Below are 25,232 nucleotides of genomic sequence, written 5' to 3'. Positions count from 1 at the left end.
ATATGCATAATCCCTACATGTTGTGTGCCCTAACAGCTGAATTTGAGCACTTGCTATTTAAAGCTGCATTAGGTGATTTTTGACCACTAGGGGACAGAAAGACTCTGACAAAAATTTTGAGAAACACAAGCCTAATGATACTGTATGTTAATTAAATTATTTCAGTTGTTGCAATTACTTAAACAGTGACACAGACACTGAGGGCAGTGACCGTCCCATTTACACTCATCTTGTTGCTCTGGTTTAATGCCCCTTGGCTTTTAATTTGGGTCTTTTAATCACTAGATGTTTACCTTTTTTTCATCATCCATACAATCCACCCTTTTAATCAAGCTCTCTGGCATTTCATACTGCCAGATAACCAAAACAATGATCAGCAACTGGCTAAAAGTGGTTAAAAATGGATTATCATACAATATTATCACTAAAATAAATGTTGTGTTTTTAACATATCGTAGCTGCCAAAGCTAAAACCACATTGCTAAGTTTGGTGATTTGAAAAGTATACTCGAAGATGAAGTGTTCGTTTGTGAAATGATAAACATGAGTTTGAAAAAACCCACTGGATTATCTGAAAAATGCAATGCTGCAATGTTGAGGCAAGGTCTTAGCTCATGAAAAGTTAAGTAGCTCACGAAAAGTAGTTTTGGAGATACATGGTTTTCACAGGACGAAGAATATTGTGGAGAGAACCTGAGCCGACTAGAGACACAAACCCATACACACAGAGAACACAAATGTACAGAGATACGGTACTTGTGCTGACGAGCTGGATGTCGAGCTTGTCTTCTCCAAGTGAGTTGCGAGCAGTGCAGCTGAAGACAGCATAGTCCAGAAGTGCGCTTACATTTACTACTCGAATTGTGCTGGTGTAGAAGGAGCCATCCCTCACGGTCCGCTCCTCATACCTGCACACACACACACACACACACACACACCAAGAGAGATAAGTCCTGAGCAGGCAGAAGCAGGGATTGTGATGTCCTGCAGATTGCATTAAGTCACCCAATTTCACACATCAAAGAAGCATTAAACAGGTATTTGCATAGTGAAAAGGAAAGTATGAAATGCACTAAATCTGGATTTAGTGGTGAAATGGCAAGAAATAGCAAAAGAATATATTGTATTAGGGTAAGACCTAATCTAATTGTGAGGATCCATCAGTAGGTAACCCAGTGCTGACAGCACTGATGTTATTAGTGGAAAGTATGGCAGGAAAAGCATTTGAAATAAAATTATGCCTACTCTCTGACCTGGGGTTTTCAAAGTCCATGCGTACACTATTTTTTTCCCAAGAGAAGTCCACACGAGGAATACCTTCTGCCCTACACACTAGCTCAGCCATAGTGGTGCCATCCCCTCTACTTGCTACCTTCCTCCACTGAGCTCCTTTAAGAAGCTCCGGTTTGACTGCACATGACAAAATGAACATGGAGGTTATTCATCAGAAATCAAACACAACACAGGTGTAAATATACATGTATGTATCTGGGCCGCTACAAAAACTTGTGCATGTTGTTCTCTGACACTGAGAATAAATACGACAAACTCACATTGCACTACCAGTTCCACATCTACAGTGGCAGGGGGTGCTATGCCATTATCGGCTGTGCACTGGTAAAGACCAGCATGAGCCCGAGTCACGTCATAAATGGTCAGAAGGCTAGATTCGTCTTGCTGAATCTCTTCTCCCAAGTCCATCTCTGATTCTCCCGATTCTCCCTGTGGAAGACAGAGTGAGGAGGAATAAGTGGTAGACAGCAGCTATCCCTCACTGGGCACTCCCCTCCTCCTGGGTGAGAGCTGGACTTGGGGTGGGAGGTTGGGGGGGATGCAAGATCGAGACAGGTAGACCATGAGGGAAGGTGGAGCAGGAAACCATCGGGGCTTGAGGTGGAGATGGAAAGGGCGTTGGGGGAATGAGCTCTGAGGACAGAGAAAGATAATGCCAAGGGTTGGAGAGCCACAGGGAAAGGGAAAAGGAGGGGCTGTGCAGGTTGAAAGCAGGACACACAGCACTGCCAGAGGGTGGGTTAGACCGGAGAAGGCATCAGTAGATAAAGGGACCACGCCACATTGACGAATGTGCCCTTTAGTCATGCAGCAGTAATGAAAGCTATTTTTCTGGATTTGGGCTGAGTGTGGAGCAGGGAGAGGTGGGGTGGAGGGATAGTTAGAGCCAGTGAAATATGGTGCATCTGTACATTTAGAAAGGCCAATGATAAACTGTACAGACAGATAAAATAATAGAAAGGAAGCCTGATAAAGGTAATATAATTCAGGTGATGGCTGTGCTTGTGTGTGTGTGTGTGTGTGTGTGTGTGTGTGTGTGTGTGTGTGTGTGTGTGCGTGTGCAAAGCTCTCACCAGAAATTTCCAAGAGAACATGTCAGATATTATGGGGTTGGCATCTGCCACACATATCAGATCTGCTGTTTCCCCCAGGTTCACAAACACAGGGTCTTTCTCTGCCTTGACACCAGGAGCATCTGAGAGTGAAGAAAGAGTAAGAAAAAGGGGTGGAGGCTGAGGCAAGAGCCTCTGTGTTTCAGATACAGTGTTGTTAACCTCCCTATATGTTGAAAGACTAGAGATGCTTCTGCAACCAAACTGACAATCGGCCATGTGACCCACAAGATTCTACACAGGCAGCCCATCACCACATGGATTATGACAGACTGAACAGCTGCTTGATTCATTTCTTCATCAAATCATCTCTTCTTCCTGACTGTAGCGCTCCTCTTGTTATCTTTGTTCGCCTCTACTTCTCAAGCCTTTCATGCTTCCCATGAGTGCCATGTACATGCAACAATAAGACCATTAGTGCCTACTTGTCTAAACTTGTGTTCACACTTGAAGAACAGCGGTGGGAAACACTAGAGAGACACGGACCTCTGGGTTTGGCGGGATCCACCTATGTTGGCCTGCTAACCAAGACCGACATTGTTAAGTGGGCTACACCGCCACCCATAAAAGCTACTACAACCCTCTATACATAATGAATATCTACAACTGTCAAGCCCAGTCAGATCAGGACAGCAGAATCCATTAGGCATGTACCATGGGCTTTGGTGAAATAGAAAGACCTACATTTTCAACACTTCCATTATTAAATCATCAGTATCAGGGCAGAGGGCCTGGAGCTCGAGGCTGGGCCTGGGGCAGCAGTGGAGGTGCATGGCCTTGCATGGAGGCCTAATTAATGAGGCATATTTGCTGGGCAGAAGTTGAAAGTAAATGCTGTGGTCTGGCTATGTCAGTGTGTGTGGATGCACTGACCGTTCTGATACTTTGCAGCTTTAGACAACTTCAAAAACATGCTGTTCGCAGTGTCAGATTCAAATCCAGTGTGCAATATGGACAATCATAAGCAAGAAAAATTCTGCTCATTCTCTATACATAAAGGAAGAAGAAGGATTATTCAGACTTGTGACCCATACGGTCCACAGACACACCTCCAAATCTGGCATGTTAGAGCCTGAAAAAAGATCGATTAATTATGAATGGATTGTGGGAAGGTAAAAAATAATGATTATTTAAAAAGTACCATTTCTTTCATCCTTTGCTCTCATTTTCAGGATCTGAGGCTTCCGGAATCAGTGACATCTTTTTAACCACTTCACTAAATTTATCTTCTGAAAAAAGCTTTCTAGCAGGCTGTTTTGTTCCATCTGTTTTACGGTCTTGATTCCAGTTGGGATGCTGTGAAAAATGTAAATAAAAAACAGAATGCAACCATCTGAAAATGTTCCAAGCAGGTGTGTTTGGAACATTTCAGATCCTGATTTCTCCAATTTTGTGACCAAAATTCCATACCAACATGTTAGTCGGATAAAACTGTTACATGTCCAAAATCTTACTATGAAATAGTATGTGAAATTCATAAATACATTTTACATTATGCAAGCACTGGACAACGCAAACAGTAGACACTGAATACATGGTGCCTAGTGTGTATATGCATAGTGCATGTGATTTCAGATGCACAATCAGTCTTTTGTTGCTCTTGTCCCAACTTGCTTGAAATGTGTTGTTGTCATCAAATTCAGTATAAGCACATATTCACTAAAGTCAAGAGAGTGAGGAGATAAAACATTAAATATATTGTCTCTGCACTGTTTTCAGAGCGGATGTGAGAAAGGATTGGCAAATTATCACAATCTGATTTATTTATGTTTTACACAGCATTCCAACTTTTTTTTTTTTTGAATCAGAGTTGCATTTCTTTTGCATTATTATCATTTTTACTATTTACCTCTTTCTGCTTTGTGTTCTTTGGTACTTAAATTAATATCTATAAACTGTACTGGACTGTAAATGCTCAAACTTATCTTCAAATGTTACTAAAAACACTTCAAAATTTACAGTTCCCACTTGTGTTATGCCACATGTGCAAAGTAAGCTACAGATATCGTAATGACATTTTTATTTGTGGTAAAACCTTGTTTAAATTTATACTGTTTGAGCACAGCCATCATTACAAAACACAAAAACGCTTGAGCGGTGTACACCTGACAAAACGTGCGTGGTTGTATACCTGTACTTTTGAGATTTTAGTTTTGTTTATCCTATCTTTATTAAGTTTATCCTATTTTTTATACTCTGCACTTTTCTCCTTTCTTGGTCGGGAATACTGCATGTGCAATGTCTGTAAAAACAAGAATTTCCCTCCAGGGATTAATAAAGGAATTCTGATTCTGATTCTGATTCTGATTCTGATTCTGATCCTATCCGTTCTGTGTGTGAGGGTTCTTACACTGAACGTCCAGCATGATGGAGGTTTGGTTGACACCCTCGTCATTTGTGCACTTGACTGTGTAGACGCCGGCATTTTTCCTTGTCACATTCTCAATCTGCAATGAGTCTTCCAGCCAGTTGTTGTGCAGATCCCCCTCTTTACAAAACATGGAGACACACACACATGCACACATGCAAACCAATGGTAAATTAAGTATTCATTACACGCTCATCAACCGCATGTCCTCTGGCCACTGGTCTCTAAGTGACATCTAATCCTGCATTATTGATTGGCCTGGCTGGATTCCCATGTCAAGCCAACAATGGGCTGCATGAGAGACACCTGCTGTACCACAGCACTCAAAATGTAGTAATATGTGGCTATCTATATTCAGGATAGAGTCATTTTATGGTGGGGGCTTTGTGTGATGGGGCTAACAGAGAAGGAGAGTGGGTGAAGCAGGCCTGATGACACAGGCCTGGAGGAAAAGCCAGGTTTAGAACTGTTGTGTTGTATTCAGTGAGACAGCAATCCTCATTTAGACTGCATACATTAGAGCCATAATGAGAATCACATTTGGCAGGGTCCCATGCTGGCTAACCTGCCATGTTTTATTCAGACCCTGAATGGCAGAGCTGAGTGCTTACTTGCTGGCTCAGCTCAACTAGGACCAGGTTTATAGAGCCATCACACAGCCCTGGATCACCTTTGACCACTTTCCCTCTGTGGTGCAGCCAAATGCAGGAGACCTCCTCTGGGTTCGCTGTGACCTGCAGTGGGATGGTAACCATGTCATTCTCCAACACCTGGACCTGCGTTGGCTGCTCTGGGCTGAACTCAGGTGGGTCTGACACAGAAAAAGCACAATACAGCTACAGTAAGTTTGATTTACTGCAAAGATACAAGAGTAAAAGCAGAAATAAAAACTCAGGTCCACAGAATGACAACAGCCAGCAAGCAAGAACACACAGACATACAAAACATGTTGAGCATGAAAGCAGTAAGAGACACTAATGAGAGTCAAACCAGCAGAAAGTCGACATCCCACCAATAATTCCGGATCTAACCAACCTCACATACTTAGACAACGGGGGAGTAAGGCAGCACAGGAGGGAGAGGGACAGGCATTAAAACGACGAGTGACAGTACTGTTGTCCAACTGCAGCTCTGCACAAACACACAGTGACATTCCTTCATGCTCGTACACAGTACCAAGCTTTGAAGCAGTGGCTGGCTGCTGCCTGTGAAATGGCATCAAAGGCAAACATGGCCATGCAGCAAAGCAAATGCACAATTAGGACACACTGCCGCAGAGCTCAGCGTATCCACAAATCACAACAAAGGTTCCCAGTAAACAAAAAACACACACATACACAATACTATAAACTGATATTTCTGTGCGAGAGTACAGCAGTAAAGCAGCTTACACCCGCACCATCATACATCATCATTATGTATCGTTTAAGTTTTATGCAATACACAACTATTGGTCTCCCACCAGGAAGAAAGAAAAAAAGAAAGAAAGAAAGAAAGAAAGAAAGAAAGAAAGAAGTCACCCATTACTCACAAAGCACATTGAGTTTAAAGAAAGTGCTGGCCCCCTCTGCCAGCACAGGACTGTAGGCCTGGCAAATGACCATCATGTTGTGATGCTGTGAACTCAGATTCAGGGACAGAAAACTGCGCACCGACACACCACTAAATACAGAGTTCACTGGTGGCTGCTCCACTCCCTGGAACCTACGACACAAATCCCATCAAATCCAGTCAACAGAGGAGCTCACCAGGCAATCGTGCATACTGCCACATTTAACAGGATAAACATCAGTCACTTAGACTCATTTTAATGCTGAAAGAACCGCAGAATTTTCCAGGAAAAACATGTGTAATTGTCTGCTGTAAGCCTTTCCTCACGCTGCCTTGCCAAACCTGAGTGTCCCCAGGCTCCAGAAGATGTTGGCCTTGGGGTTACTGCTTCCAGACTGGCACTCCAGAGTTAGCATGTGGCCCCGGCGGAGCTCCTCCTGTTTGGTTGTGATCTTCATACTTACCGCTGGAACTGGAGCATAGTGGAGTAAACAAATATTAATTAAGTTAATACAATATTGACTTGCTGACAATATCATGGGTTCATATCAAATCCATATGATATTTTGCTTTTCTCTCAGTTGAGTCAGACTGAAATAAAGCTGTGTTTATTTGTTAAAGCGCCAGTCCCACTCACAATGCACCGTGAGCTTAGTGTGGGCAGAGATGGTCTTCCCTGCCTCATTTGTGGCATCACAGCGGTAGGCTGCCATGTTGTCACTAGCCGTCAGGACGAGGACCAGTTCTCGAGCCACACCACGATCAGAGGAGGTCTGCTTAAGCGCATTAGGCACAGCCTTTCCATTCTGAAACAGGGAGGAAGAGTTACACAGAGAAACAAATCTATTCGAGACAGTACACATATGTACACAGTGCACACTAACCTTGAACCAGGTCAGAGTGCCAGTGGGATTCCCTCCACTGGACAAGCACATGAGACGGGCTATGTTCCCTGAACGAAGGGGGACATCTTGAGGAGGAGCACTGAGCCATATCTTTTGAGGGGGGTCTGTTGTAAAATGATCGGCGAGATTTTACAATTTGGTGGAATATTTTCACGGTTTTACTTTCTATTACCATTCACATGTACAGAGGACCACTTGCCTTTGAAAAGAGCTGATGTCAAAAAGGATATTTTCAATGTGAAAATCTGTACAGAAAATATTTCTTCCAACACAAACATGACAAAGCAGGTTTGGATTACAGTAACTCACTCTGGGTCAAGAATTTGTCAGGTGCTATGGGTTTCTTAACATTCAGTTAATTCAGTTAAATCAGAATCTTTTCCCCCCAGTGATTTGTTTTGTTCTACAAAAACACAATAGTTTCAAGAAACTAGAATCAGGCCTACTCACAATGGACACTGAGTTTGGCGTTCTGAGTCTTGGAGAAATGTGTGCCGTTGTTGAAAGCCTCACAGGTGAGTTCCAGCCCATCCTCCTCCCGAGAGACCCTGTAGGTCATGTTGGACATGGTTGTCTTCCCACCATTGTCTCCCTGCAGACAGAAAAGCACACATGACAGTTCAGACAGGGGACAGCCAGATTTGGTCGCTGGCATTGTCAGTCTTAGGATAGAGAGGAAAAAAAAAATTAGAGTGAAAAACAACCCACAATGCTTTGTCTTGGTGAATACAGATGGCAAATTAGCTGCTTTAATAACCGATGTTGTGTATGGTCTGTGATAAATAAGCATATTCATCTGACTCTCTCTGCTTTGCACACTGTTGTGAATTAAGCAAAGCATCATTTTGCACCTGCCTGATAGCAACCATGCCTATGCAGCACATCTGGTTATTAAAGCTATTATTGTGGTGATTACTGTAAAAGCCACAGTCAGAAAGACTAACAAAGACACTGGACAGGAGCGTCAGTCTTCATTAACCTCACACTGTTTCAGATGCATTAAAGCTCACACACAGCACGCTGAGTGCCTTGTGTAAGATCAAATGAAAAGGCTGCTGCCAGATGAATAAAGAGCTTGTTTAAAAATGCTCATCTTCTGTGTCAGCTTTTATTCACTTTGATCTTATTAACATACACAAAAGAGGAGAAGAGCAGCAGTACTCTTTTTGGAACCGGCTGCTGATTCATTTGCAAAGCTGCAGAGGACCTATTCAGAGACTGCTCATGGTCATACTGTTTTCTTTCATCTGTGAAGGTTCACATGAGGTCACATTTCATATTTAGAATTCTTTTAATTCAATGGGAGGCATTTTAAAAGTTTTTTTGTTAGTACCATAAAGGCAAGCTTGACTGAAGGGCAAAGCTTTTGCTCTTTATATTTTAATTCCTTTTGCCTTGTGTTCACAAAAAAGGAACAAAAACATGCCCTTTTTCACTATTCTCTTTTATCTGTTTAGCATCATCACAGATTTTAACTCATTGCGAACACTGTTTCTTGCCAGCATTGTTCTTGTCTTCTTGCTTAGATAAACAGATTTCAGCTTGGTGCTAATTGTGTGCTGTGCTGTCTCACCTCTTCCATAGTAACAACAGACGTGTTGAGCTCCTTGTGGCCCAGCCACCAGCGAATCTGGACAGGAGGGTTACTGGAGGTGGCGTGGCAGGACAGATTCAAGTCCTCCCCCTCAATGGCTGTGAGCGAACCCGACAACGTCACCTCTGCAGGCTCAACTGATGTACACGCACAAGTTCAAAGATAAGTCAGTAAAAAGTATTGTCACATGAATAGTTCATTCAGCAGCTCCCTATTCTGATCACAGTGGCAGCGCTACTATTTTTGGATGTGAAACATAGAGCTGTATCAAGGGTGAGAAGGAAAATCACTTTGAGTGGCAACTTGTTTTCTCAGGAGGTTTTCAGCGCGGTTTCTAAAGTCTGCTTCGTTTTAACCACAGGGGGAGACAGGGTACAATAGCTGCAGGCGAAGTAATGCAGCTCCATAAAGCCTTCAGGGGAACACAAAGGCTGGGGACTGAGATGGCAAACATGGATTAAGGAGGGGTCATGTATGTAAATCTTATACCTATTTGTATTTATTTGAGACACAGAATGGGATGCATCTGTGCATACCACACACAAAGGCTATAGAAAATTACACAGGTGCTGTGAGGTAGTTCAGGCATATTCATATTACACCAGTGAGACATATTCTGTGCCCTCCAGCCTCTGCCAGTGCCTAGAGCGCAGTCAGGCAGTCAGCAGCTCATTTTCAACATTCGTGAATGGATGACTGGGAGGCATGGCACCAGGGCCTGTTGGGGGCTTGGTGAGAAAAGCACTAGCCTCAGTCACCTTAACATAGCACGAGCAGGAGATTTCTGAAAGGATCGATCCAACCTCAAAGCATATTTACATAAAATAGGTGCATCAAATTGCATTTAAAGCTCTGACTTACATTGTCTGGCTCAGTGGTGGTAATCAGGCTATTGTTAGACTCAATGCACCAAGGCTGCTGAATATTAATCCTGTATTTGTTTTATTGTTGCTGAAACAAACATTTTATATTCAGAGAGAAAAGTATAATCTATTAACCATGGGCAATACAGTCGCACAAAGTGTAGGCTTCACTGCCTCAGGATTGCAGTTCAGCCAAATTAGCGTAGAAGCTATGAAAGAACATGCAGAGATACTAATCTGGAGGCAGACGGAGATATGGGTTGCAGCTATAATAAACATTAGTGTCATTAATGATATTAGCATTAGAATTTGTGCTGGGACAGCAAAAGAATTGGTTTTGGAGGTAAAACTCTTATTATATTCCTGTGCCTCATGTACATATCCTTAATAATCCATTTCTCGAATCCTGCAAGGGCATTGTGTGTCTAAGTGTGTGTGTATGTGTGTGTTTCAGGGCTGTGCCCTATATTAAGCATTTTTTTCACTCACAGAGCACAGTGATTCGTTCGCTGACAGACACAGGTGATAGGGACGCCAGATGGGTGCTCTCACAGGAGAGCAAAGCTTGGTTGTCCGCGGGGGTGATCTTAAGGCGGAGGACACTGGTGGACTTATGCACCGCAACGTCCTCCTCCCAAGTCTTGGACAAAACATCTCCGTCCTGATACACAGATGAACACATGAAATGATGAAAAAGGCAACATCATGAACATGTTTGAACAGTTGCAAGATCCCATATGGCGCAGTGAATGAAGTACAGAACCTACTAACAATGAGATACAGACGCTGTAAGTTCTTAAACTAAAATAGCTCATTTCCTCAGTGTGACAGTGTGTTACAAAGCCTCCCTAACAGATGGTGCAGAAGATTTACCTTGGTCCACTGGAGAGTGGCTAGGGGGTTTCCACCATGAGACACACACTCAACCACAAGTATTCTCCCCGCTTTGACTTCCTTTCTTTCCAGACCTAAAATAACTGGAGGTGGAGGTGGAACTTCCAGGGAATGAGACACAAAGGTAAAAATGGACATGACAAACAGGAATTGCATGAAGGAGACAGAATAACTAAAGAGAGAAGTGAGGGGCCAGAAAGGATATGGCAACTCGATGTAGTGACCATCAATAGGATAACATAAAAAAGAAACTGCCCTGCGATGAAAACACTCTTGGTAATTGAGTGGGGAGCATCCCTATTTGTTGAGACAGGGCCGATAAATTGGGCACGTTCAACATGACTGTGGGATAAGAGGTCCAGTTCTGATGAAAGCATTAAGTATTAAGGAAGCGTGGAGCTGGATCCAGTCCATAAAGCAAAATAACAGATGTTCAAACAGTAATAAGGCAAGATGAAATATGAATAAATTACAGACTCCTTGAATAAAATATATGCAGTAAATAGAAGAGCACAGGCCTTTGTTATTGCTGCAATCAGTTTCAGAGAGCAGGCTCCAGACCCTGGGACAGTGTGACAAACTGCCACCTTGCTAACAATCTGGCTGGCTGAAAATGGCCACCGCGCTGGCTTTGATGGGCTGGCATGCTGAGTAAGACTGCAGCGGTGGTCCCAAGTTCTGCAACATTAGCACTTAGCACAGAGCCTACGTTGTTTAATACAGAGCAGAGAGATGGAGAGGAAGGGAGGAGTGCTCACGGTTATTGGTGATCGTTAAAGGCAGCAGCGGCGTCTAATGTGGAGGAGTATGGATAGAGACAACATTAAGGTGTCTAGTCAGCCTGTGGTTAATACGGCAGCTGAGCTGTAGAGGAGCACTTGCTGCTAAAGGTGTCTACAGCCCTGCTCCACTTTAATCAACAACATGATTTAGACCTGGGAGATGCAGGTGGGGTAGACTTCCAGGTATAAACAATCAATTACTTTAACTGATCAACAGAGTAGAAAATACTAATGCTACAGTAGTAAACATTAGCTGAGGCGTCACACTGTTCTCAACACACTCAACAACAATGGCACACACTCCACAACAATGGCTTTCCTTGTTGTCTTACCAAATAAGAGGGGAAAGAAACAGAGAGACAAAGACAGCAAGTGTGTCAACTCACCTTTGTATTCTGCTGGTACAATTTTATGTAATGTCAGATAAAATGTCATACAGTTTGTCATAATAACATGAAAGAAAAAGCTACAAAAACTCCCTCCCCTCCTGCCCCAGTGGATTCTAAATTTAATTTGAGCTGATGAGCACAAAAGTTGCTTGGTGAGTTTTGCAGGATTCATCATTATTAAGTGTGGTGGGCTTAGCTTCCCATATTAGTTATTATAACAGTGTTAAAAAATTTCACTTTCACAACTTGAAGCCCCACTGCTATAATCCATCTCCGCTGGTAAAATAATTGGGGTATGTGTTTTGCTTAACATCACAGAAATAAGACTGAGGGTGTAAATAATTTTAAGATTACTGAATAAAACAGTAAATCTAAACTAAACTAATTCAGATTTAATTGCAGGGTTGGTGCCTGATTTTATGCTGCTTGCAACCAATGTGGACACTGTTTTACAGTAAGATAACAGCCTTGATCTCCTGCTTATATCAGTCTCAGCCACCCTGGGCCAGTCTTCAAAAACTGGAGGCAGTCACACTCATGTTGTTTTGAAGCAGGTGTGAGCTTGCCTTCAGGTTGAATGTTTCTCCTTGGACCACTAACACAGGCTGAGTGCACAAGGAAGGATACCCTTGGGCCTCCCCAAGGTCGGGTTCCTGTGCGGTTGAGTGTGTTTGAACGCGAAGGTGTTTTTGTTAAACAGAGAGGGTGTTGACTGTCAGTTTACAGACAGGCTGAGACACTCACAGTACACGCTCATGGTCATTGCGGTCTCCACAGGCCGGAAAAGGGCGCTGTTGCTGGCGTGACATGTCAGTGGCCTCCCATTGTCAGAGCTATGAGCGGTGAACCTTAGAGAGGCAACAGAAAGACAAAAAAACGATAAAAGACAGTTTTTACTGAGCCATACATCACATCAGAACATTACATCATGATTATGGCAAGCCAGTGGTGGAAGAAGAAGCCTTTACTTAAAGTAAGTAAAAGTGCCAATACATTACTGCAAACACTGTACTCCATAAAAAAAGGGTCCTGAAGTCAAAATACAACTTTCGTAGAAGTACAGAAGTATAATCAGTAAAATGCTGCAAGTATTGATGTATAAGTATCTTGGAAAATTTCTCTTGGGTGCAACTGCTAAAATTTAATTTCGGTAATTTGAAAAGTAGCAGGTAACTAGCTTTTAGATACATGTAGTGGAGTATAACGTACAATATTTACCTCCAAAAGATAGTGAAGTAGCAGTATAAATCAGCATAAAATGAAAAGATTTAGTTGAGTACTTAAGTACTTAATGTACTTAATTACTGTGTCTGGCAAATTGCGACAGCCATATGACAACTGCATGTAGCGCATGCAGTGCTGTACATTTATTCTGTGCCTAGTTTACTCTTTCAGTTTATGTCTGCTATATCAAATTACAGTACAATGTCAACCGTAACAATCACACATGGCCCACTGCCGTGCACGCTCGGTCTGAATATGAGGAAGAAGCATCAGTATTGCTTAAGGCCTTGGCTGTTCTGCAAGAGAGCTGAGCCACGTCGCTGCTCCTCAGTACCAATGTTATCTCTGGATATGACAAGAGGTTATTATCTTTGACACAGTGGAGACAAGCAGGATTAAAGCAATCTATGGCCCTGTTTAATGTATAGGCACCTGGTGAACTGGCGGGAATCGGATCTGTCTCGCCGTTGGAATGTAATTTTGTGCATTTGACAGAAGCTAATTCAATCGCACAGTGCCAAGTAACAGTTCGCTGTGCGCAGACATTCATTGTGCTCACTAAGACAGAAGGGGAAAATAAGACTGGGGTGAAAACAAGGGAAACAAGAAACAAAGACAGACTTGGAGAGATTGAGCAGGCTGGTGAGGAGAATGAGTCTGGCAGGCGGGCGAACACATACGTTACTTGAGCATGCCGGTTCAGGAGCTTATCCTTTGAGCCAGACGTGGTGGAAAACTTTGCACCTGTCAGCTCGACTCCATCTAAAAGACACAATGGGGCGAAGGCAGATAAAAAGGGAGAATACTGCGTGTAAACTTGTTCATGTTAGACAGAAACATCAATATTATTCTCCTGTGGAATACCGGAATATCATAAATATTTGTAGGGTACTGCCTCAACCTGTCTTAAAACTGAAATCAAAAGAGTGTTGATATTGTAATATTACTAAAGAATTGCTTTTTATTATACACTATAAACATTTCGAAACAAAAAAGTCTTACAGCATAACCAACCCTGTAGACAAACTAGAGAAAACAACAGAACAGTCCAGTGTCAGTAATTTACAGAATAACAGATGTGATGGAGGGGGTCAGAAAGCACAGAAGGTGGGGAAATTGCAGTTGTTTTTATAAACAATTATGAACTTGGGATACGCTCACTGTCCATGTGACTGTAAAGTCAGTGGAAATTGGAAATTCAAATGCTCAGGCTATTTCCGCCCACAGAGTCTGCTCCTTTCAACTCTGCTATTCGAAGACTCTGAAATAAGAAATCTTTACCGAACTTGCATTTCATCCACTGCAATGTTTTAATGTTTATGTATTTAGGTTGTGACCTTTGTAGATCCCAGAATGTAGAATGCTGGAAAGACTTTTGCCCTTTGGTCTAAGCTATCAGGCTGACCATCTCTGTCGCATCCAGTGAACTTGAAAGGGTGACTCACCTTTAAAAAGTGCGATTTCAGCCACAGGCTTTGCATCAGGGGCAATACAGGTGATGTTGTACTTCTTTCCTGCCACCCAAGGTGTCATTATGTCCATCACCAAATACGGCTTGGAAGGAGGAACTGAAAGAGAGGAAGAACAGCTCCAGTGTCACAGTTATCACATAACACCAATATTCATCACACTAATTTTGGGTTGGTAGAAGCGATCACAGATGGATATCAGCTTATGCAATGATATGATAATAAGCACTTGTAACATTTGGGAGTGACTGGAATGTCATGCTGTCAGCTTTTGAGTGATTCACCACAGCGAGGTTTGATGTTCTATTGAGTTAGAATACAAATTGTGAACAAGAAGAGAATAAAAAGATGAAATAGTGATGAAACCCATCCAGTGCTAATCTGCCATAGTAAACACCAAACACTTCTCGGCTCAGATCACCCCCAAGCTAAATATGTGCTTTCTGGACTGATCAAAGCAGCCTTCACTTCTCCACTGTTTTACTCTACAATCCTTTTATCTGACCATAAATAGGAAATTCCAAAAAAAACAAAAACAAAAAAAAAAAACAACAACAACATCGCTTTTATCAGAAGGGACCAAAAAATTGTTTGGCAGTAAATTGAGAAATCTGTCACCAACTAATCATCAAAGATGTTCTGTCAGTCTTTATAAAGACTAACAGCTCAAGCACGCACACAGAACAGAAACCTGATCATTTACTGACCCAGCTTTTAGCAAGTGGGTGAGCCCATAGAATTAGAAGGTTACCATTAAGGTTGTTTTCCTTTCATCAAAGATCAAGTGCAAAGGCTGCCTGAGTTCAGAAACAGAACAGGGATTTGGAAAGTACATGTGTGGTGGAGACATGAAAGACTGACAGAGACCTGAAGAGATGCGGTAAGAAAGAAAAGTGAGTGTAAGGCAGGCTGCAGAGGCGAGCAGGGGCACGAAGACGGCCGCTGCTGAATATGTGAGCTAAATCCACTGCTAATGCTCAAGCAACAGCTGGACCACAGGCAACCAAACCAGTCCACTGTTCAGCTCCTCTCCCTCTCTTCGGCACATTACACTCAATTCCTGGCCACTAGGAGGAGCTGTTGCTGTGTGCTGCGTCGCCCATTGGCTCTAGTCTGCTATTGAGACAGATGAGATGTGGCTGCAGCTTCAAACTGATTTAAAAGAAGCAATTGAATCTGTGTGGACTGTGATGGGTTACCCAGAGCACTGCAGAGGCGCGTGCTGCAATAATGAGATGCATTTGTTTGTTTTTCCCCCCTCTTCCCTGAGAAGATGACTGGGCCATGCATCTATTGACAGCCCCTGCGCTCTCAATCTACTCCGGCCCGCACGATTCACATAGGCACGCCACTTGTTGTGCTCGAGCAGTGGCTGGCAGCCTAACAAATCCTAAAATAAGAATAATGATATGTTCCTAAATGAGGCAGGCAGGTATCTAATTTTTTCCTCGCTCACTCATGCTGGCCCGTTCCTCTTATCTCTCATTCACTCCATCATCCCTCTCTAGCAGCCGGAGCCCCCCACCCAACCACCACCTCCCTCTCTCTCTCTCTCTCTCTCTCCTCACGCTATGTTTCTTGACCACTGCAGTTAAACTGCAGAAGTATGGGGGGAAGGTGTGTTCCATCTTGGACTGGGAATTACAGCCCGCCATCCATCACATCTGCAAACCATGTGACCCAATCAGCCCAGCCAGGATGATCCTACACGCACAGACGCATTTGAACATTTGGGATAGTGCATGTAGACAACAACAGAACACGCATTCTATTCAATTTACAAGACATGCAGTCAGAGGAAAGAAAAGACAACAAACAAGCTGTTCTCTTAATTAACTCTTTGTGGCCCTTCTTTTTCCACTTGCCTGTCGGTTCTTTTATTGTCTCTCTCTCTCTCTCCCTCTGAATTTTTAGCCCTGTCTCTCTTATTAAGGTACACATATGAACACAAAAATAGATAGGCACGCGAAGACTTGCTCCTGCGGTTCAGATGAGAAACAGTGAGCCGCAAAATTCGATTCATTAGACAAATACAGACGGATGGATGGATAAGGCAGATAAGAAGCAGATTAGCAGACACACATCAATATGCATAAGCAGCTCTTTCCACCTATCTTTCTCTCTAATTCACGTACAGACGCACACACTCCCTTTTCTCCTTTGCACACAAACACCGAAGATGAACTCAAGACTATAGTGCATGCAGATTTGCACGCACAAACACACCGACACATGTGAGTGAACGTGCGGGCGAGCTACATTCATCTCACATCACTCTATAAACAAGCACCAGTGTGTGCACAATAACATGCGATACCTAACTGATTCTCTGGAAAACACTAGAGAAGGCCCAGAGGATAAAACATTATCTAAAAAGCTTAGTATGCTGAATTAAGGAAATAACGCGCAGCAGAAGATCAGACTTCACAATACCAGACGCACGCAACTCATCCGTTTTATTTCTGAAAGACAAAGATCGGCTAAAACCATGCATCCACTCACATGTACATGCACAAGGACGTGTTTTTTACACTCATATGTGCATAAAAACACATTCACACATGCACATACACACACACGTTGTAGGTCTCAGGTGTGTGATCCCTGGCAATGAAAGCCTCTCAAACGGCGCTCTTTTTTCAGCTTTCCCCTCCCCTCTGTCTCCCCCTTCATGTCTGCATTTCCTCTGTTCTGTGGGAGAAGTGGATAACACCCCCCACCACACACACATCACCATTACTGTCTCTCTTATCTTTTGTTTTGGGTCCATTACATAACAGTTATATTTATATTTGACCACTGATGGAAAATATTTCACTCACTTGCAGGTATGAACTGACTCATACTGATAATTCTAGCTTATTGGCAGATATAAAAGAAAAAAATGGAGAGAGAATATTTCAGTTGTCCCTTTGATCTTTGTCTCATTTTACTATTATTTGAGTCTCATTTGTTAACTATGGAGATCCTGATACTAACATCAGTCTAGTGTTGAGATATGCACACTGTCACACCAGTACATAACACACTGTCCTCTGATGGGGTTTCATCTTCGGCAACTGTCAGAACTTTTTGTGAACGAAGATGAATAAAGTCACCACGTTCTACGATGCTTGTGCCCCCATTTATAAGTTGTTCCATTATTCATAAGAGGGAATCATAAAATGAAGGCTCATTATATACTCTTCAAGTGCTAAACTCATTAGCTACCGCAAAAAACTTCACCATAGCCCTGGTTCCTAAAATGTCCTCTAACCTCTAACCAACACTGATAATAAGCTTACACACATGGGTACATTGACTCACACACGCACACACATATCTCTGTAAGACCCAACTGTGGCAACTGAATGAGTAACACAGTCTAAAACCAGAACACATCAAATAACTGTTTTGAACATTTGCAGGAAGCATCTGTGCAGGCATGCAATGCAGTGAGGGAGAGAGTTGTTCATTAATAGGATTAAATGCTAAGGCTAATGGTATAAACCGAGACACAGGATGTGTCAGGTATGTGACGGGCACAGTGCGGGGTAAGTTTTAGCAGAGGAGGGGGTTTCAGTGGAGAGGGTAGAGGTTGTTATTGTCATGGATTACTCACTGCCACTTGATCTGCCTATTGCAGTAATCCCCTATCTAAGCTCCGCAGGAAGGCAAAAACACACAAGGAGTTATGTTGCACCAATGGAAATGTCTTCAAAATATCTCTTTGTAAGCCTATAGATGGGGCTTATTGACATTTTTGCCTCCATCTCCTCTATTCACTGCCTGTGGTGATCCATCTTGAATTAGCCAGTCATGATAGCACTCCCTCTGACCCAAGAATCCAATTATTTGACCAGCAATCCCTGTTTTGTTTTCACATTCCTCTCTTCTCTCCCCCACTGTATCTCCTCATAAAGAGTTTATAGTGTTTTGATTTGATGCAGGGCTTGATGGGATATGGCCATGGTTGACTGGCCAGGGGTGTGGGGCCTTGGGAGCTGTAGTTCAGTGATGGAGAAGTCCGTGGGGAACTCATCAGAGACAGTGCTCTTCAAAAGGATGCACAGTTTCCAGTCCCAGTTCAGCACTAACAGGAGATTGAATTCATCAGCTCATTATAAAGCCCCAGATTAGTCACGTATTTTGAATCAGTTGAGTCGGTGGGGTGGAACAAATGACCCTTTAGGACCAAGGCTGCAGAGTGTTTTTTAAGTCAGTTGCTTCACTCTTTGCCCTTTGCAACAGTACAGCTGCAAATGTCTGTCGTATATCTTAAATGGTCAACAGGGTGTTCTCAAAATGCTGAACAAAAACACCTGCTGAGATGTGCAGAGAGGATTCAGATCTGAGGATGTCAGAAACACAGGGCAGCAGTAGCTTTCAGTCATGGTAAATACGTCTACCAGCAATCCCTGATGCAACACGAACATAATTCCCACTCATTTTGACCTTTTCAACAAAGCTGAAAGCAATTGTGTTGACTTTGTGTATGTGGGCGCAGATGCAATAGCCTTCTCAGAGGTAATAAATGTGGGAGTCAAGCCTGCTGTGGCTGCAGGTGTAGACCTGCTGTAGGACATGGGACTGCTGCAGTGTAGAACAGAGCAAAGCCATTCAAAGGAGACGTCTGCGGTCTATGTCTCTTCCTATCCCACACCACCCGCCATCCCTCCCACCGACTCACTGATGTCAGAAAAACCTGCTTTCTTCCCAGAGGAGATGTGAGGCTGCTAGAATTGGCAAGGCAACCCCCAACCACCCTCCCACTCCCCCAAAAAAACCTCTCCATGGTCACCAAAGAAAAAGCCTGAAAGCAAGGGAGAGAGGGAGTGACTGGAGAGGGGGGGTGTAAGTAAATGAAGTGCGCCTAGAGAAGAAAGGTTCTTTTAGAGTCCTTTCCTTACCACATATGGGCTCGCTCCCACAAGCAAGAGGCACAGGGAGAGAGAGAGAGATATGGGTTGTTATAGAGTGACAACAGGTGGTCTAATGTAGTTGCACAATTACCTCTATTGCAGCCCATGTCTGAGTATGAACTTTTCAATCACTTCTGTTATAATTTATTCCTGTGCAAGGGAGAGACATGGATCGCCCTGAGGCTGCCAGGGAATCCAGGCTCTACTGATGCTTTATATTGTGCAGCTGCTGGTGGAAGCCATACACCTACCGGAACATGTAGGGACGGCATAGTGCTCGTTAAAGGTATAAATACTGCCCGAAAACTTGGAAAAATTGTGACATTTTTCATGGTTCATACATGCTTTGAATATGATTTGCACTTGAAGGAAACCATGGAGTTCTACTGTACCAAAGACCCTTAAAATTGTGTCCCTGAATACAAGTGTGCACTGCTTCAAATGCAACTACCTTATGTTAAACAAATTAAAGCTCTTAATCAATGGAAATGAATATTTAGAATCTCTTTGTATGCTGATTACGGGTCAAAAGGTTGTGTATGTTAATTGAGTACTGGGGTACCCTGTGCCTTATGACGTATATCATTTTGTTGCATGTGTAAACAGTTTATGTGTATGAGCCCCCAACATCCTCTCTTTTCACACGCTCCACGGTTTTGCTCACTTTCCACAGTGAGCCAGGCTGTGCTGGAAATGATTGCTGTACTGCTCTCAGACTGGGCCGCTTGACATTCATAGGAGGCGTCATCTTCCAGTTGGGCCTTTTCAATCCGAAGATGATACTGCCCTAAAAGAGGGAGGGAGAGATCGATTATATTTATGAAACATTACGCTTTGACAGGGATGTGCTCCCTAAATACATGTAAATAATTACAAAGTGGAGCGTTTCATTCAGTTTTCTGGTTCGCACCCCACTGACTATAACACTCGCTGTTCAGAGTTGTGGCATGTATATCGATAAGTACCTCCTGCCGGCCCTCTTTCTTCGATGTTGATTTCAGAGTGTCTGAATTATGGGCAATTTTCAACTTGCAAAATGGGAAAATTAACAATAAAAGTAATTTGCACAATGACAGTCTGGCATTTCAATTCAATAAGGTAATATATTCTAATGATGTTTGGGTGTTTGATTTGATTATAAATAGACTATTTTTGTATTTCTGTAAAATGGAAACATCTCACTAGCTGAGAACCTCCTGCTGCAGGCATTTCCATTGACATGCAAGAGACTGTCTATACTCATAGCAGAGGCATTTTGTTCCAGAATGAGTTTCCCAGATTCACAAAGTCGACTGAATAAACTGTCTATTAATTGATGCCAGGCAGAGTCCTTCTCTCTGTGTCTCTCTTCTGATAGTCTGGCATGCCAACAGGGCTTGATTTGTTTGATGCATTGCCATAACCTGTGGGGATTAGACGATGTTCAGTGTTGGTTTTTTTCAGCTCCTGATTCTCTGGCTCCCAGCCTACTAACATGTGCAAAATAGTATCTTGGTCTGACAACCACCCAGGCCTAAAAATGCATGTGTCAAGTAAGCTGGCAAGATAATTAACACCAACCAGAAGCAATTTTCACATCTAAGTTATCATTGAGTGCAGAGAGACATTGAAGTTATTAATCATATTCCTCTTTCCTGAAATTACTCACAAATAGTGCAATCAAGTTGTAGAGACAGTGTATTTATGGAAGGCGAGTTGGTGGATGGCTGCAGCATGATTTGCCTTTTTGTCCATTACCCTGTACTTATTTCGGGGCTTTAAAATTTTGAGATACAGTGAATTTACACAGCCATTATTCCTGAAGTGCATATTATAGTATATTGTCCCTTCTGCAAAGGTGCATTTGAGTATAGATCCTAAGGCTGGAAACACATATTGTTACATAACTGGGAAAGGTCAGTGCCAGTTCTTCAGATAACCTTTTTGTATCATTCAGTCAGCTGAATATAAGCAATGTAGCTCCTCTCATTTAAAAATCAGGCAGTATGTAACAGTGAGACAGTTTACAGGGCCACTCTACAACCCTGTTATAAACAGATTCAGTATGTACTACAAAGGCTTCATGATATCTCAAACATGTATAAAAGCATCCACACAATCTGACAGCCAAAGAGTCTTTATCTTTTTTGTGACTCTCTTCAGTGCTACATACTTAAGGCTAAGTCATATATGCACACTTTTCCAAGGCCTACAACATTAATTCAGTTTAACAACAACTTCATTACAATTATGACATTGAATTTTTTTTTTGGTTTTTGACATTTTACGGCACGTCTGCATTCCTCCCTATCAACTGATGTGTTGGATATTTATATGACAATCACTCAAACTGATGTGTGCAGGTCAATATCAGATTACTATTTGCCCATGATTTATCTTGATTTCAATATAAAATGCGAACCAAAAGCTTTTGTTAGCATAATGTGTTAAGTGGAGATGTAGAATAGCCTGCAATCAAGTTTGGTGGGACATAAAAATGAGACGATATATGTGTGCTCATCTCTGTGGCACACAAAAGGATGAAATCCCATATGTGGGCTCATGTTCATACACGTGCTACATTATTCCCTCAGCTTGGTAAAACTAAGGGTGCTACATCTGCTGTAAGTGTATGTTGAAATCAACACTGGTTCTCTCTTGTGTGTGAGTGTGTGATTTCATGCTTTTTTAAGCATCAATAAACATCACTAATGGTGACAATCAGTGAAAATTGGTGGAGTATCAAGTGCAGTCAAGTGTCACCATAAATGATTTTTCTCTTTCTGTGCAGTGTAAAGTGATTGCATACGTCAGTCTGCAGTTCTTTTCCTGGTAAAGTGTACCTGCACTGATGGACATTTTATTCATGAGTGTTTGACAGCTTGTGTGTGTTTGTTTGCTTTCCTTATGTTCATCTGTAGCCTACACATTCTTATGTAGCTGCTGTTGATGTAAAAGCAGGCATTATTTTTTTCTAACATTGTACTTGCAGCATTGCTTACTCTTATTTTCTCACTGACAGTTAATCAGCTGTCAAACAACATTTTAACGTTTCATTCGTTTTTGTTTTTGATGTAAACTCTTGCCATTAATAATCACGGACAATGCACGCACAAGCATCTTTGTGTCTCTCAGTGTTTATGTGTCACCAGCAGTCTCCCACACTGTGAAACAGTGAAGTGCAGCTTGTCTAGTTGCGGGCTGATCAGGAACAGATGCTCTTCTCTTACTAGGGATTGCCTTCTAATTGGCTATTACTTTTTATAGACTGTGTTGCACATTCGGCAACGCGCTTTATTCCCTGCCACATTTCACTGATTTGCTTACACTTGGTTGCTTTAATTTAATTTTTTGTCTTTACATGTGAGTGACAGTGAGCGGGATGTGTGAGAAAATGTTAACAATCACATCACCTCCTTGGTCCCAGATGCTCCCTGTATAGAGAGCTAGTGTCCCATAAGGTTCCTATAATGCCTGCGCTGCTTTATTGCAGCACTTTGAAAGCATAGCAACAAATTCATCTCATTCACTTTTAGAGGATCCAGCATCAAGCTGTACTGCTGGATGCTTCATGAACTCACAGAAGCACTCCATAATTAAAACCATATGACCCATATGTCACAAGGAAACGAAGAAGTATGTATGATATATCTGACACTGACAGTGAGTTATTGTGTTACTTTCTTTACATACATCCAGCTATACTTAACACATCTGACATCTTGTTCCAGTCCCCACAGTGGCTAAGTATTACCTTGACAAGTTCTATTATGTCTTATTCATTTTCTGAATTAATCAAATCTAGATTTTCTCTTCTTTGCCAAACCTATGTACTGCAAGCCACATTCAACCTCATGCAATTTTTTCTTTTTCTATGCCGTTTTATCAGTAAGGGTCGCAGGGGGGGTTGGAGCCTATCCCAGCTGACTACGAGCAAGATGTGGGGTCCATCCCGGACTGGTCGCCAGTCAATCGTAGTGCTGACACACAGACAGACAACCACACACGTACACACCGAGGGGAAATGTAGAGTAGCCAATTAACCTAATATGCATGTTTATGAGTATCCAGAGAAAACCCACGCAAGCACAGGAAGAACATGCAAATCCCACATAATCCAGACAATCCCAGACTGATAAACACGGACCCCTCTTGCTATGAGGCAACAGTGGCGACAACCACTGCACCTCCCTCCCCTCATGATGACAAATTTTTGTGTCTTTTTAGTACTGCTTTTATTAGACAAGTTCATGTATTTAGCTTGAAAATGTTCATAAAAGCTCCACAAGCCATAGACCTTTGTCAGTGAGTATCCCTATTTACCTCTCTTGGGGTTTCCAATCATGCTGTAGCGTGGAAAGCCTGGCAGGCTTCTCTGAGGTCCCAGGAGGAGACCATCTTTCCCCCACTGCACAGTCCCTGAGGCCCGCAGCACCTCACACTTCAACACAGCTGTGGCTCCCATCCGCACAGTGAAGTTCTTGGGCTCGGTCCTGAAGGCCTGCTGGGCCAGCGTGCCTGGAGACATAAAAGAGGGAGGAATAGAGTCGGAGTGGAATGGTTGAGCAGGGAGGGGTTGTGATGGGATTTAATGTAAAGAAGTGGAGAAGAACAAGGGCTGCCATCGTCTGAGGAGTGCTATGGAGGAAATAAAAGCAGTGCTGGTTGCATGACATAAACACACACCACAGGGATGCAGTCTTGTGGTCTTTTGTCTGGAAAGGCACCCCACTGTGTCTGGCCACATTATTCATCCTGGCATATGTTTTATTGATGGGAAACTGCAGTGATACGGCCCTGAAAATGAGTCAATAAAGTAATTACTGCGAATTAAATCCCCCCTCGGCCATGCAGATAGGGCACTGAGAGGAGGAAAAAAGCATGGGGTATCAGAGACCTAGCTCACCTGTGGTTTTTCTTCAATGTCGATGTCCCACCAGCTAATTCCTCCTGGGAAGGGTAATGATTATCACTTTAATCCCCCTTGTTTGTCATAGGTGGGGTTGGCCATCCTTCAACCAGACTCTTAGGTGACACCACACTGTGGTGCATTGCTCTTGAGTCGGGAAGGCAACCTTAGTGTTAGAGACCAACCATGAGCCTCTAACATTGGGGCTAGGATTATATGATTATCATACACAGAGTTTATGAATAAATTCGGTTCAAGATCAAGCCAAACACAACTGCATATGCCAATTAATGACTAAATTCTAAGTGTGAATCTCGTTTAAACAATGCCCACCGGGGCGGCCAGCCTGACTGCACTAGGCTGTTTGAATCTTGACCTTCATTCAAGCAATGACCAAGTTGTTTGTGAAGTGCATGCTCTGTTGCATCTGACAACATGAGTGAGAGGCAGAGCTCTTAGATCAAGGCTGAACCAGTCACCTCACGTCAAATATGAAGGGCAAGATTGGCCATTACAGAGGATGCATACAAACAACCAAACACAGGAGCACATTAGCATACAGTTTACATAAATGAATACTCAACAATGGTCTACAGTGGCTGCTGAAATAGTCATACTGCATTATTCAGAAAGATAGAAATACTAAATGTAATGATAAGATGGGTTTTCATGTATCAAAGTGAGAGTATGTCATTTTAAAAGGAAGAACCAATGCAATCTTCCTCTTACAAGATGAATTCAGAAGCATTCATTCCAGGGTTTTGCCTCACTTTGCACCTTATGGCAGCTCGTGTTCTTCTGTTTGTGCATACATATACAGACATGTTTCCTGCTTGTGGTCGCATTCCACTACTTTCTTTTTGACGCTTGCATCTTTAAAGCAACTGAGTCATCTGAAATGAAGGGGAATTAAACATTGCATTCCCATCAAATGCCTGTTTTTGGCTAGTAAAGCAAAATCAGTAAAGGTCTAATTCTCCACGAGTTTGTTACTGCTAC

The 25,232-nt window shown here is 42.7% G+C and overlaps 1 protein-coding gene across 5 annotated transcripts in view; it reads right to left on the bottom strand.

Annotated features, from left to right (window-relative positions):
* Nucleotides 1-25,232, bottom strand: part of nphs1 (NPHS1 adhesion molecule, nephrin) — a 58,493-nt gene that overhangs the window by 7,166 nt on the left and 26,095 nt on the right. For 3 of the 5 annotated variants that reach the window (XM_046399523.1, XM_046399521.1, XM_046399522.1), the window contains 19 exons: nt 23,648-23,842; nt 20,010-20,132; nt 14,421-14,543; nt 13,656-13,737; nt 12,496-12,599; nt 10,560-10,681; nt 10,176-10,347; nt 8,803-8,960; nt 7,680-7,821; nt 7,209-7,333; nt 6,962-7,130; nt 6,667-6,796; nt 6,305-6,477; nt 5,444-5,584; nt 4,756-4,893; nt 2,367-2,488; nt 1,554-1,722; nt 1,254-1,410; nt 757-908 (listed from right to left, as the gene is read on the bottom strand). In XM_046399523.1, coding sequence (XP_046255479.1) covers nt 757-908; nt 1,254-1,410; nt 1,554-1,722; nt 2,367-2,488; nt 4,756-4,893; nt 5,444-5,584; nt 6,305-6,477; nt 6,667-6,796; nt 6,962-7,130; nt 7,209-7,333; nt 7,680-7,821; nt 8,803-8,960; nt 10,176-10,347; nt 10,560-10,681; nt 12,496-12,599; nt 13,656-13,737; nt 14,421-14,543; nt 20,010-20,132; nt 23,648-23,842 — 2,697 coding nt within the window. The other 2 variants (XM_046399525.1, XM_046399524.1) reach the window with 2 other exon arrangements.

Source organism: Scatophagus argus, chromosome 9, assembly GCF_020382885.2.
Source record: "Scatophagus argus isolate fScaArg1 chromosome 9, fScaArg1.pri, whole genome shotgun sequence".
Classification (NCBI taxonomy): Eukaryota; Metazoa; Chordata; class Actinopteri; family Scatophagidae; genus Scatophagus; species Scatophagus argus.
This window is presented reverse-complemented; position numbering and strand designations above follow the sequence as displayed.